This window comes from Parasteatoda tepidariorum, chromosome 3 (assembly GCF_982258835.1).
Source record: "Parasteatoda tepidariorum strain Cologne lab strain chromosome 3, Ptep-v5.0, whole genome shotgun sequence".
Classification (NCBI taxonomy): Eukaryota; Metazoa; Arthropoda; class Arachnida; order Araneae; family Theridiidae; genus Parasteatoda; species Parasteatoda tepidariorum.
The window spans coordinates 2,807,518-2,823,252 of NC_141757.1; the positions used below are offsets into that span (position 1 = coordinate 2,807,518).

Here is a 15,735-nt window from a genome sequence, read left to right on the forward strand (position 1 = left end):
CAGGAAACAAGGTATGATTATTCAGAGAAAGGACGCTTTTGTTCATGATTTCGTAGCTTAAAATATAGCCTATATTAACTGCTCATTTAAGGTAGACGCTAGTACCAATAAATTTGAATCCTAGCACAATCATTCACCCTTTATTAACTAAATTATTATAAAATTATAAAAAATGTGCGAAGCTTTTTTCGACCTGATTAAATAATGTCTATTTTACACTTTGATAAAGAGGTTTTTAACATTCAAGGTCATTTTTTGGGAAAAATGAAGTCTGAAATTGAGAATGTCTTGCAAAATGCAGCAGAGTCGCACATGAGAGTGCAATATTCTCACCGAACCTAGCTCAGTAGACGCACATACGGATTCGCAGGTATTTCATCAAACACGTAAAATGATAGGCTCTTTCATGCGCTATGAAGCGACGGTACGCTGAAATGGACTGTGGTTGAATGAATTGTGAAAACGTTGAATAGAACAATGTGAAAAGCACACTTTTGCACAATACATGACGAGAATCGACATGGGAAAGAAAAACAAATCTTATTTTCGAAGAGGTAAAATTGAGCACCTTTTAAAAACACTCAATGAAAAAAGCACCTTTAAGTGCTTTTTAATATCGAAAATAAGCACCTTTAAGCACTTTTTAAAAACGTTAAGTGGATCGCACCAACGCATCAATTTACAATTAAGTTTGATAGAATGAAGCAATTTTAGACTTTAGAAGGAATTTTAGATAGAATGAAGGAAAGGAAAGATCTGCTTTTAAAATAAGTTAAGAATTGAGAGACAAAGATTGATCATAAAATGGCGTCTTTGAACAACTAAATAATTCCATATGTAATTTCGTGAGTTTTTAACTAGCAATGATAAACGTCATATTACAGGCAATGTTCCATTTTAATGCAATATGGAATTGATATTTGTGGATTCCATCAACGCATCAATTTACAATTAAGTTTGATAGAATGAAGGAATTTTAGACTTTAGAAGGAATTTTAGATAGAACGGAGGAAAGGAAAGACTTGTTTTTAAAATAGATCAAGAGAGAAAGCTGAGAATTGAAAAACAAAGATTGATCATAAAATGGCGTCTTTGAAGAACTAAATAATTCCATATGTTATTTCGTCTCCTATCAACTAGCAATGATAAACGTCATATTACGAGCAATGCTTCATTTTAATGCAATATGGAATTAATACTAGTGGATTCCACCAACGCATCAATTTACAATTAAGTTTGATAGTATAAACTGAAGAATTGTCAGAACAAGTTTGATAGAATAAATTGAAAGAATTTTACCTTTATAGTGATGAGCCGTAGAGAGGTGTATGCTGCCATTTGGTCTGCTTCCATTTGAGGACTTAATGGCCTCAGTCCTTGAGGATAAAATCTGTCACGCCTGATATACTGAAATTACATTTTTGATTTTGAGGAACGACAACAATACATTTTGTAACAGTGGAACAAAGAATGAGCATATACACAACAAAGTTTAAAGTCATGATAAGGTTGAAGGTACTACAGATTAGAGACTTTTAACCACAGATGCCTAAAGCTTTCTGTTATGTTATACAATATTAAACAGGGTGTCAAAGAACTGACTGTCAAAATGTACGTTTCAATAAGTTCCACTTGGGTATCCAGGTTTAAAATATCTCCATTGGAAAAGTAATAACATAATTTGTCAACAGAGGGCGCTGCTGACGGAAAAATATAAAGCAATAGATGTTAGACGTACAGCTGTTAATTTCAATTTTGATGTGAACGAATATATTTCTGGTATCTTTAGCAAAACCCGCAACAAACCACCCATTTTTGTTATCTACCATTCTTCTTTAATCGAGTTTTAAAATTATTTTCAGATCCGGTTGCAATACATACCCAAAGACAAAATTACATTTAACAATATTTATATACAATCGAACCCCGGTTTAGCGAAACCCTATTTACCTATATAACGAACTTTATGAAGTTAATGAAGTAGATTTATGGGAAACAATAAATAGCGACACGGACACAGAAGTCAATGGTAATGAATCTATAGTGAAAACTGTTACATTTTCTGATGCTTTGAATGATTTGGAAACAGTGAAAACTTACCTAATGCAGCAAGATGTAAATAAATGGAGGAGTATTTTCTCCTTTTCATGACGTCAAAAAAAAACTTTTTAGAGTAAGAAATAAAAGAAATAAGCAAACCATACTCACGAAATGCTTTAAAAATTCAAATTAATCAGCGAGTAAACATTTTCTGTATTTTCCGAATAAAAAGTGTAAGTGTAAGATTTCTATCTATTTTGCGTATTTGCTTATTAAAGATGTTCGGATAATCCATAAGGTTAGTCAATTTTTTATTTTTATTTTGCCCTCGATATTACGAATTATCCTCGATTTAGCGAATAATATTTTCCGTTCCTTAATGAATTAGTTTTAACCCTTTTTAAATGACCCCATTTCTTTTTTTTCTTATAAGTCGTTGAACAGCCGACCCATTTTTTGGGTTTACGACTTCTAATGTTCAACTCCTCAGCCTTGAAATTTTGAACCCAATCCCGAAGACAAGGGAACTCCTGGAACAAGTATTAGGAGAAATTTTACCTTTTTGGTGAAACTAACCCGCATTTGCGTTACACGGAAAGGAAGACCACGAGAATTTCCCAAGGATAGCCTGACGGCAAAGGGACTCTAACCCATGCTACGTAAACCACTGAAGATATTTCACGTCAGCACTGTGGTCGGTGCAAGCCGGATGCGGATTCGTATCGACCAGTCATTGGTGGGATTCGAACCCTGTTCACCTCATTGGTAGGCGAACGCTCTATCCCCAGAGCCATCACGGCTCCCCCATTTCTTCTAAATGAAAATGAAGAAGTATCTCACCATTATTAATCTCAGCAATACAAATCCTGTACTAGCAGCAATATCCACGGCGGCAAATACTGCCAGAAGCAAAACTGTTCTCAGTGATACACTACCCTGTAATTAAAAAAAAGTTTAAACTTAATCGAATTCTAGCTTTATTTCAATAAGAACAATTGCTGTAAAAACAACTCAGTTGTTGTTGCTTTATAAAGAAGGGGATCTACTCACACCTCTGCTGACTTGTTTAATTGCAAACGCCATCCACCACCAGCTGCCGATGTAGATGCCCACAAATACAACACTCAGGACGAGGGTTGTCCGGGAAGACCGAAGTTCAGCTACATTTTTTGGAGAAAAAAAATTCTTTTAAAACAGTGCCTTCCTACTCAAAAAATATTTTACTTTCAACAGTACAGTATATTTCAACAGTACAGTTAACAGTAACAGTACAATATAATTCAACAGTACAGTTAACAGTAACAGTACAATATAATTCAACAGTACAGTTAACAGTAACAGTACAATATAATTCAACAGTACAGTTAACAGTAACAGTACAATATAATTCAACAGTACAGTTAACAGTAACAGTACAATATACATATAATTCAACAGTACAGTTAACAGTAACAGTACAATATACATATAATTCAACAGTACAGTTAACAGTAACAGTACAATATACATATAATTCAACAGTACAGTTAACAGTAACAGTACAATATACATATAATTCAACAGTACAGTTAACAGTAACAGTACAATATGCATATAATTCAACAGTACAGTTAACAGTAACAGTACAATATACATATAATTCAACAGTACAGTCAGGGTTGGCAAGATTTTGCCGCAGGTGGAAAAAACCATGGTAAATACCGGTAAAAACCGTCCTGGCAAAAACAGGTTTTTGCCAAGCAAATTGGCAAAAAGTGGCAAAAACCTATATTTTCCAAGATGAGAGGACAAAAACACATTTTTGATACAAAATTGAAATATATACTATGAATATAAATAATTACAAAAAATTAACGAAATTATTATTCCATAATTAAATGATAATGTAATAATATATCATTTTAGTAGTAATTTAAAGCATTATTGATTGGAAAATTTGTGATTATTCTCTTTTTTCCAGTGAAATGAACTTATTTTAAAATTAATATAACTATAATTTAAAGCATAAAATATCTATCAACATGTGCAGTTAATTATTGTACAAATAATAATTTTTTATAATAAATAATAATATTATACAAATAATAATTTATTTGTAAAAAAACATTTATTTTAGGATTCTAAAATGAAAAGAGATCACAAACTTTCAATCTTTTAAAAATTATTACCCTTATATTAATTATTAATATGTTAAAAATAATTTTTTCATGTAATGTATCAAAATTATTATTCCTTATGATTGATTTAAATTTGTTTCAAGTATTTTGTAATAATATTTAATCAGCAATTTAGATAATTTGGTTTTTGCCGGTTTTTACCAGTTTTTGCCGGTTTTTACCAGGTTTTTGCCACTGTCCTGGCAAAAACCCCTTTTTGCCGGCAAAAACTCCAACCCTGAGTACAGTTAACAGTAACAGTACAATATACATATAATTCAACAGTACAGTTAACAGTAACAGTACAATATACATATAATTCAACAGTACAGTTAACAGTAACAGTACAATATACATATAATTCAACAGTGCAGTTAACAGTAACAGTACAATATACATATAATTCAACAGTGCAGTTAACAGTAACAGTACAATATACATATAATTCAACAGTACAGTTAACAGTAACAGTACAATATACATATAATTCAACAGTACAGTTAACAGTAACAGTACAATATACATATAATTCAACAGTACAGTTAACTGAAATCTAGCATGATGGGTTGCATTTATTTAACGGTTGGGTGACCACTTTGATCGGCGTGGCTGACTTATCCGTCCTCGTTAAATTATTCTTCTGTAAAATGCTCTATTTCGCGCTCAACAGGTCGCCGGGCTCTCAAAACGGAATAGACCTCCCCCCTGCACTGCAGAGGACCAAAAAAGCTTCGGATCATCCTCTCTAATAGCCCATTGTAGGCCGGGATAGCCTGGTTGGTAGGGCACTGGATCCATATCCAAGAGGTCATAGGTTAGATCCCCGAAGACTGCCGTGTAGTAAATGGTAACTGATTCACGTTAAATCTGTCGCGTCACAAAGTCCTCCACGTTCCCGTAACAAATCATACCTATGGGGTTACTGATCCAGGAGTTTCCTTGTCTTCTGGATTGGTTCAAAATGACGAGGCTACGAAGTTGAACATTAGTAGTCGTAAACCTGAAATTGGGTTAGCTGTTCAATGACGGCTATAAAATAAAATAAAATAACCCATTGTGCAGCTCTAGTGCGACGTAAATATAGTACTACTATTGCTACTAAAAACATAATCAAAATCTCATAAACAAGTTATCAGCTGAAAGCGTATGCTGGTTGGTATTGGTTGAAAGCGTCATACGTAATGGAAAAATATTTTACTTTGCGTAATTGAACAGTTGTGGCTCAATTATCACGATAAATATTAAATACCAACAAATCCAACCAATACATCGTCAAGCCGACGTAATAAAATAATGCAACCCTAGACCAGAACAGCAAAACGTTTTTTGCAGTGTGGGGGCTTGCACGTAAAGAAATGTTAATTAAGTTTCGTGTCCAACCAAGAATGTGGTGTTTCCTTTTAAGAGCAAAACGCTCATTTGATTAAATCTTTAGACTATCTAATATTGGATAATCAAATAATTATTTTATTGAGAAATATACAAAAGAATATTGAAGAATAGAAATATTTAAGAATATACAAAAATAAATGTAACTATATACTCGAAAAACACGAGGGTGATCGAAAACATATTATATTGGCACATATATGAAATGAAAAAAACAAATTTTACATCTGCGTAATTCAACAGTAATACACATTAGAGATTATTTTCTAAAAAATATAACTTAAAACTAGCAAACAAGATGGTGATCGAAAACATATTAATTAATGCAAGTATGAAACGGATCAGAAAAAATACTTCTGCGTAATTCAACAATAATGCCAGAATATTTTCAAAGATAAATTCACTCATAAACAAGATAGTGAACAAGAGAATGTATTATGTATGATGCAAAAAGAATGTATGACTCACACATGATGAGATGGTAATAGCTTTCACAAATCGTAAATTTCGATTTCTCGAATCATGATTTTTTAGACTATCAAGTTTAATAACTTTTTTTCACGTGTCTTATTATTTCATTATAATATTACCAGGTGGTATAAGGGTCTCAGCTAGAGATCAGAAATGGCCGACGATTTCAGAAACTAGTTCGAGAAATCGGTTAGAGAAAAAAATGCAAACTTCAATTTTTTCTTCAGCAAGTTTCATAATTAGTATAAAATTATTTTTTTACTGCTTTTTGATCTGTACGAAAAACTAGCAATATACAAAAAGAAATTTAAAAGTGAATTCCTACTTAGGTTCACAAAGAAAAATTTTATTTTAGTTACTTTTTATTCAATAATTACAATTTTTGTCATAAAACTAAAATTAATTAATTAAATTTAATTGAAGAATTACTTTTTTTACTTTCTCTATTTTTGTTCTACAAGACATAAATTGATGGAAATAGCACTGACAGCTTCAATTGGTAAAATGTCGAAAGCAGAAGTTCTTTATAGAATAGCTGTAGATTGGCGTTTGTCTTTCTCGAGGAGCAAACTTATGGAATCCAATATAGGTGAATTATGCTTCACATGTATCAGACTGCGCATTTTAAGCTTCAACGAGAGGACAATCTAGCAATCATCTGATGCAGTTGTTTCTAAATATGCCAATGTTTGAGTTTTAGAAATCATTACCAAAAGCTAGTATCCAAAATCTTAATATTTCATGCCCAGAAAATCAGTGCTATGTTTGCTTAATCTTATATATATATGTGTGTGAACAAGAGTTTTCAACTATGAACATTTTAAACAATCATTTTAGAAGTAGACTAAAGCATTTAGCCTCGTTCCTTAAAGTAAGCACATCTCACTTCGAACCTCATATAAGATACTTTTAAAAATGAAATCGAAATTTCATTCATCTCACTAAATATTTAAATTAAAACTTAAATATCGCTTTTTTTTATATTTAAATTTTGAAGTTTTTACTTGGCTCACCAAGCAATTTTTTTCTCAATTTTTGGCCCACGACCAAAAAAGTTTGCCCATCCCTGCTTTACACCCTCGAAGTAAATATTTTTTCCATCAGTTGATATTTGACTTATAAAGCGTTCTATAAAAAAAAAAAAAAAGAATGAATTCAATAACAAATAACACCTTTTCAATTTTCTTTTTTAGAATTTTTATTCAACCCACTTCTCTTATAATGCATTTAATTCTAGATATCCTCATCAACTGATGGAAAAAGAAATTTTCCTCAAGAATTGATGAAAAAGCAAACCCAGGAAGTAAACGAAGTTCACTGAAATCACCATATATACCATTTTGGAATTTAACCTATCCCATTAAAGAATAGCCTGAAGCAACACTTCCTTTGAATGGACGATGGCGTGATTAGATATTTCGTGTCTATAGATAATAAAGAGACTATCTATAGATTTCTTCCTGGGAATTGACCACTTTGTTTCCTTTTTATATCTGTCCATTAGTAAACGTCATTTAGCTTTTTATTTCTTTGCAAACTTCATCGATAGATACTTTTAAAGATTCTTATTAAGAAATTATACTAAGTGAAAAATATACATTAAAAAAAATCTAAAATTACTCTAATGTAATTTTTGAATTTAAAAAGCTAGAAAGTCTGAAAAGTATATGTTAATCGTAAAACGGGTAACGCATGTTTTTCCTTTCTCTTTTTTCCCCGTTCCTTTTTAGTTTAAAAGAACAATAGTGTTTCTAGTGCTATGGGCAAAATGAAAATATATGACAAAAATAAATACATAAGTTATATAAAATAGGCATATGAGTTATTTCTATTGCACAAAAAAAGGACACCTTGATAACTTTTGCTCTAATTTTCCATAAAGGTATAAGTTATGTAAAATAATTACATAAATTATTTCTATTGTTATAGTGCGCAAAAAAAGAAAAAAATGAGGACAACTGGATAACTTTTGTAAAATTTTTCATAAATATAGAAGTTATATTAAATAGTTATATAAGTTATTTCTATTGTTATAATGCGCAAAAAAAGAAGAAAAAAAGAGGACATTTTGATAACTTTTGATCTAATTTTCCATAAATATATAAGTAATATAAAATAGTTATGTAAGTTATTTCTATTGCGCAAAAAAAAAAAATTATAACTTTTGATCTCATTTTCCGTACTAGTACTCAATCTTAATAGTTTGAAGGACTAACCAAATTAATTGGTGCAGAGGATATTTAAGTTCGCGAAATGAGCAAAGAAGCAGACTTTCTCTAAATAACCATATATTCCTTTTTTTTTTTGAGGAGTTTTGTTTCATGATTCTTAAAATATGGAAGATTGCCGCCATGTGAGAGAAATATTACACCGATAATTTAAGCAGTTAAACAGGTCAAAAGACCCCTTAATTTCCTTTGTTGGGTATTTCGAAATATCGTTGAAACAATTTAAGCAGATGTCGTTGTCCCTACGAAAACATTGGTATTTAAATGTTATTATTTTTTATTTACATTGAATTTAAGTGTTTTCATTTTTTCACTTAATCATTATCTTAGGTGGGATATCAAGGCTGGGAATTTTCTGTTGGCAATTAGTGTTTCTAGAGAGGGTTGGTGCAAACTTTGGATACGGGGTTATACAAACAAACAGGCATACATACATACATACAAACAAACAGAAAACAAATCATTTAATTTGATAAATTTTCGAATTTGCATAATCTATACATAATAATAAACGCGGCAGTGTGTGTCTGTAATCACAATATATCGCCCCAGAAGCCTCGCCCAGGCACGAAACTCGGCACATAATTGTGTTTTGACATAATGAAGAAGTATTTTTTTCCTTTTTCAAAAATTTGGATTAGTGTTTTAGTTATCAGTCATTTGTCAGAAAATCTATGCTTTTTCGTCTTCAAAGAGCCATATTAAAAAAACTATTCAAAAATGCATATACTTTTCTCCACTCTTATAAATGTATGCTAATGCGAACCTTACAATTGAAATATTAATTTTCGACAGCTTAAACCAATAATATACGAAGGAATTAATAATTTAATTGTAAGGTTCGCATTAGCTTACATTTATCAAAGTGGAGAAAGGTTTTACTTCTGTATTAAAAATGTGGCAACATATTCCATACGTAAATAGAACGCTTCGCTTTGATATATTTGTCGCTGTTCATCATTGTTATAATAAGTTTTGCTTCTTCTTTCCACGCTCTATTTTTTTTTTCTTAAGCGAAGGCGATAATTTTTGTAGCGATATAGAAATAGAAATTGATACCATAAAAAATTATATGGAAATAGAAATTGATACCATAATTTCGTGTTCTTTTCATGTATTTAGCATTTTAGTTTTTTTTTCTTAAGCGTTGTAGCTACATAATATATAAAAGCATATGATGCTACTATTCTTTAGATTTCCTGCTATGTTTTAAAAAACTTTATTTGTGAAAACCTTTAGCGTGGCGGACAGCTGGCCGCCTTAAAGGCTTGGTTTCTTAGGACAGAACGCCGTCAGCTGGAAATCAGCGTTAACCTCTGATTGGTCCATTTGTGAGTTTGATAGTATACGTCATCGAACGCTCATCTTGAACTACAATTGCCGTCCAACTCAACTGCAGTTGGATTACAGCGTGACGTTAACCACAGAAGCAATGGCGGACAACATCCAACAGCACATTGAAATCAGCCAAGATTTTGATTTTGACATTAAACATAGCTTCTTCATTAAACATAGCAGTCTTCATTTAGCTCAGCTATAATGTGTTTTTTCTTGGACAAAGTCATTATTTGCTCTCTAAAACACTGGTCGACAATAACAAAATCAATGCAAATTCAAAATAAATATTTGTTTACGTTATTAACGCATGCGCAATGAGAGATAATGTCTGCGTTAGACCGACTGCTCACGCTGAGCTAACAAAAAAGTATTTTTTTGGCGTCAGATCTACGTCAACTTTCCGCTGACGCCCAGATAAGGCGCTAGTTCTAAGAAACCAGGTCTTGAGCTAACAAACCAGTATTTTGTTGGCGTCAGCGTGACGTTGACGTCACGCCGACGCCCAGATAAGGCGCTTGTCCTAAGAAACCAGACCTTTAGGAGGCTAGTCAACAATAAATTTATCAAATTTATTGCTGATTATGCATATTAACCGGTTATTATATATAATCACCAGATCAATCACATTTACCGTAACATATATACATAGATGATTGGAGTGGTAAGTAATTCTTTCTTTTTGTATTTTTTATTTATTAATGTTGTTGATACACAAATAGGCCCACATAATGTTTAAAAATAGCTACTACTTTTAAAAATTTTTACGTAATGAAATTTGATACTTTCGATTATTCGAGTTGAATTATAAATTATTTAATACCTCATTAAAGCGAAGAGAACAAAGAATGATGGAATTACATTTCTCATTCACTTAATTAAATTTTAAAATCGAGAAATACAGTTCCTAGCTAAATTATTAGAAGCACTTTAAGATTCTATGCAAAATCTTACTTAACAGATGATACTATAAATACAGCTTTATTGTTTTAACGAGACTGTTTGGACACATTCGTCTATTAGGGTTAACATTGTCATGCAATACGTTAAAAATAAATACAAATAGGAAGTGTGTAAAAAATCGCCTGAATGAAAACCCATTACATGTATGTTTAAATATAAAAGTATTGCATACAAACTCGTACAAAACATGCAATTATTAGAACACTACAATACGTCTAATGATTTGTTTGAATTATTAATAATATACTAATGTAATACCTGATATAATAAATATTCTATATTTATATAATATATCGTCTAATTTATCCAATCGTCAAATTCATGTGATATATCGCCTAAAATAACCTACGGAAACACGAACGTAAACAAGTGCAAACTAGTTTCAGTCGTGTCAAAACAATAAAGCTTAAAGTATCACCTGATAATAAAGATTTTACATCAAATCTTATAGTGCGTCTTAATAATTTGGTCTGTTTATTATAATATACTTATATAATATTTGATATAATAAATATTCTATATTTATATAATATATCGTCTAATTTATCCAATCGTCGAATTTATGTGATATATCGCCTAAAATAACCCACTGAAACACGAACGTAAACAAGTGCAAACTAGTTTCAGTCGCTTCAAAACAATAAAGCTTAAAGTATCACCTGATAATAAAGATTTTACATCAAATCTTATAGTGCGTCTTAATAATTTGGTCTGTTTATTATAATATACTTATATAATATTTGATATAATAAATATTCTATATTTATATAATATATCGTCTAATTTATCCAATCGTCGAATTTATGTGATATATCGCCTAAAATAACCCACTGAAACACGAACTTAAACAAGTGCAAACTAGTTTCAGTCGCGTCAAAACAATAAAGCTTAAAGTATCACCTGATAATAAAGATTTTACATCAAATCTTATAGTGCGTCTTAATAATTTGGTCTGTTTATTATAATATACTTATATAATATTTGATATAATAAATATTCTATATTTATATAATATATCGTCTAATTTATCCAATCGTCGAATTTATGTGATATATCGCCTAAAATAACCTCCGGAAACACGAACGTAAACAAGTGCAAACTAGTTTCAGTCGCGTCAAAACAATAAAGCTTAAAGTATCACCTGATAATAAAGATTTTACATCAAATCTTATAGTGCGTCTTAATAATTTGGTCTGTTTATTATAATATACTTATATAATATTTGATATAATAAATATTCTATATTTATATAATATATCGTCTAATTTATCCAATCGTCGAATTTATGTGATATATCGCCTAAAATAACCTCCGGAAACACGAACGTAAACAAGTGCAAACTAGTTTCAGTCGCTTCAAAACAATAAAGCTTAAAGTATCACCTGATAATAAAGATTTTACATCAAATCTTATAGTGCGTCTTAATAATTTGGTCTGTTTATTATAATATACTTATATAATATTTGATATAATAAATATTCTATATTTATATAATATATCGTCTAATTTATCCAATCGTCGAATTTATGTGATATATCGCCTAAAATAACCCACTGAAACACGAACGTAAACAAGTGCAAACTAGTTTCAGTCGCTTCAAAACAATAAAGCTTAAAGTATCACCTGATAATAAAGATTTTACATCAAATCTTATAGTGCGTCTTAATAATTTGGTCTGTTTATTATAATATACTTATATAATATTTGATATAATAAATATTCTATATTTATATAATATATCGTCTAATTTATCCAATCGTCGAATTTATGTGATATATCGCCTAAAATAACCCACTGAAACACGAACTTAAACAAGTGCAAACTAGTTTCAGTCGCGTCAAAACAATAAAGCTTAAAGTATCACCTGATAATAAAGATTTTACATCAAATCTTATAGTGCGTCTTAATAATTTGGTCTGTTTATTATAATATACTTATATAATATTTGATATAATAAATATTCTATATTTATATAATATATCGTCTAATTTATCCAATCGTCGAATTTATGTGATATATCGCCTAAAATAACCTCCGGAAACACGAACGTAAACAAGTGCAAACTAGTTTCAGTCGCGTCAAAACAATAAAGCTTAAAGTATCACCTGATAATAAAGATTTTACATCAAATCTTATAGTGCGTCTTAATAATTTGGTCTGTTTATTATAATATACTTATATAATATTTGATATAATAAATATTCTATATTTATATAATATATCGTCTAATTTATCCAATCGTCGAATTTATGTGATATATCGCCTAAAATAACCTCCGGAAACACGAACGTAAACAAGTGCAAACTAGTTTCAGTCGCTTCAAAACAATAAAGCTTAAAGTATCACCTGATAATAAAGATTTTACATAAAATCTTATAGTGCGTCTTAATAATTTGGTCTGTTTATTATAATATACTTATATAATATTTAATATATAAAATATTTTATAGATATATAATTTATCTTTTAATTTATCCAATCGTCGAATTTATGTGATATATCGCCTAAAATAACCCACTGAAACACGAACTTAAACAAGTGCAAACTAGTTTCAGTCGCTTCAAAACAATAAAGCTTAAAGTATCACCTGATAATAAAGATTTTACATCAAATCTTATAGTGCGTCTTAATAATTTGGTCTGTTTATTATAATATACTTATATAATATTTGATATAATAAATATTCTATATTTATATAATATATCGTCTAATTTATCCAATCGTCGAATTTATGTGATATATCGCCTAAAATAACCCACTGAAACACGAACGTAAACAAGTGCAAACTAGTTTCAGTCGCTTCAAAACAATAAAGCTTAAAGTATCACCTGATAATAAAGATTTTACATCAAATCTTATAGTGCGTCTTAATAATTTGGTCTGTTTATTATAATATACTTATATAATATTTGATATAATAAATATTCTATATTTATATAATATATCGTCTAATTTATCCAATCGTCGAATTTATGTGATATATCGCCTAAAATAACCCACTGAAACACGAACTTAAACAAGTGCAAACTAGTTTCAGTCGCGTCAAAACAATAAAGCTTAAAGTATCACCTGATAATAAAGATTTTACATCAAATCTTATAGTGCGTCTTAATAATTTGGTCTGTTTATTATAATATACTTATATAATATTTGATATAATAAATATTCTATATTTATATAATATATCGTCTAATTTATCCAATCGTCGAATTTATGTGATATATCGCCTAAAATAACCTCCGGAAACACGAACGTAAACAAGTGCAAACTAGTTTCAGTCGCTTCAAAACAATAAAGCTTAAAGTATCACCTGATAATAAAGATTTTACATAAAATCTTATAGTGCGTCTTAATAATTTGGTCTGTTTATTATAATATACTTATATAATATTTGATATAATAAATATTCTATATTTATATAATATATCGTCTAATTTATCCAATCGTCGAATTTATGTGATATATCGCCTAAAATAACCTCCGGAAACACGAACGTAAACAAGTGCAAACTAGTTTCAGTCGCTTCAAAACAATAAAGCTTAAAGTATCACCTGATAATAAAGATTTTACATAAAATCTTATAGTGCGTCTTAATAATTTGGTCTGTTTATTATAATATACTTATATAATATTTAATATATAAAATATTTTATAGATATATAATTTATCTTTTAATTTATCCAATCGTCGAATTTATGTGATATATCGCCTAAAATAACCCACTGAAACACGAACTTAAACAAGTGCAAACTAGTTTCAGTCGCTTCAAAACAATAAAGCTTAAAGTATCACCTGATAATAAAGATTTTACATCAAATCTTATAGTGCGTCTTAATAATTTGGTCTGTTTATTATAATATACTTATATAATATTTGATATAATAAATATTCTATATTTATATAATATATCGTCTAATTTATCCAATCGTCGAATTTATGTGATATATCGCCTAAAATAACCCACTGAAACACGAACGTAAACAAGTGCAAACTAGTTTCAGTCGCTTCAAAACAATAAAGCTTAAAGTATCACCTGATAATAAAGATTTTACATCAAATCTTATAGTGCGTCTTAATAATTTGGTCTGTTTATTATAATATACTTATATAATATTTGATATAATAAATATTCTATATTTATATAATATATCGTCTAATTTATCCAATCGTCGAATTTATGTGATATATCGCCTAAAATAACCCACTGAAACACGAACTTAAACAAGTGCAAACTAGTTTCAGTCGCGTCAAAACAATAAAGCTTAAAGTATCACCTGATAATAAAGATTTTACATCAAATCTTATAGTGCGTCTTAATAATTGGTCTGTTTATTATAATATACTTATATAATATTTGATATAATAAATATTCTATATTTATATAATATATCGTCTAATTTATCCAATCGTCGAATTTATGTGATATATCGCCTAAAATAACCCACTGAAACACGAACGTAAACAAGTGCAAACTAGTTTCAGTCGCGTCAAAACAATAAAGCTTAAAGTATCACCTGATAATAAAGATTTTACATAAAATCTTATAGTGCGTCTTAATAATTTGGTCTGTTTATTATAATATACTTATATAATATTTAATATAATAAATATTCTATATTTATATAATATATCGTCTAATTTATCCAATCGTCGAATTTATGTGATATATCGCCTAAAATAACCTCCGGAAACACGAACGTAAACAAGTGCAAACTAGTTTCAGTCGCGTCAAAACAATAAAGCTTAAAGTATCACCTGATAATAAAGATTTTACATCAAATCTTATAGTGCGTCTTAATAATTGGTCTGTTTATTATAATATACTTATATAATATTTGATATAATAAATATTCTATATTTATATAATATATCGTCTAATTTATCCAATCGTCGAATTTATGTGATATATCGCCTAAAATAACCTCCGGAAACACGAACGTAAACAAGTGCAAACTAGTTTCAGTCGCTTCAAAACAATAAAGCTTAAAGTATCACCTGATAATAAAGATTTTACATAAAATCTTATAGTGCGTCTTAATAATTTGGTCTGTTTATTATAATATACTTATATAATATTTAATATATAAAATATTTTATAGATATATAATTTATCTTTTAATTTATCCAATCGTCGAATTTATGTGATATATCGC

General features: G+C 29.5%; 1 protein-coding gene across 1 annotated transcript in view; it reads right to left on the reverse strand.

The window, feature by feature from the left end:
- The window catches only part of LOC107446829 (uncharacterized), a 38,939-nt gene that overhangs the window by 7,073 nt on the left and 16,131 nt on the right, over window positions 1-15,735 (reverse strand). Inside the window, exons 3-5 of the mRNA XM_016061600.4 lie at window positions 3,091-3,200; window positions 2,881-2,976; window positions 1,300-1,407 (exon numbers count right to left, since the gene is read on the reverse strand). Coding sequence (XP_015917086.3) covers window positions 1,300-1,407; window positions 2,881-2,976; window positions 3,091-3,200 — 314 coding nt within the window. The remainder of the gene's footprint in view (window positions 1-1,299; window positions 1,408-2,880; window positions 2,977-3,090; window positions 3,201-15,735) is intronic.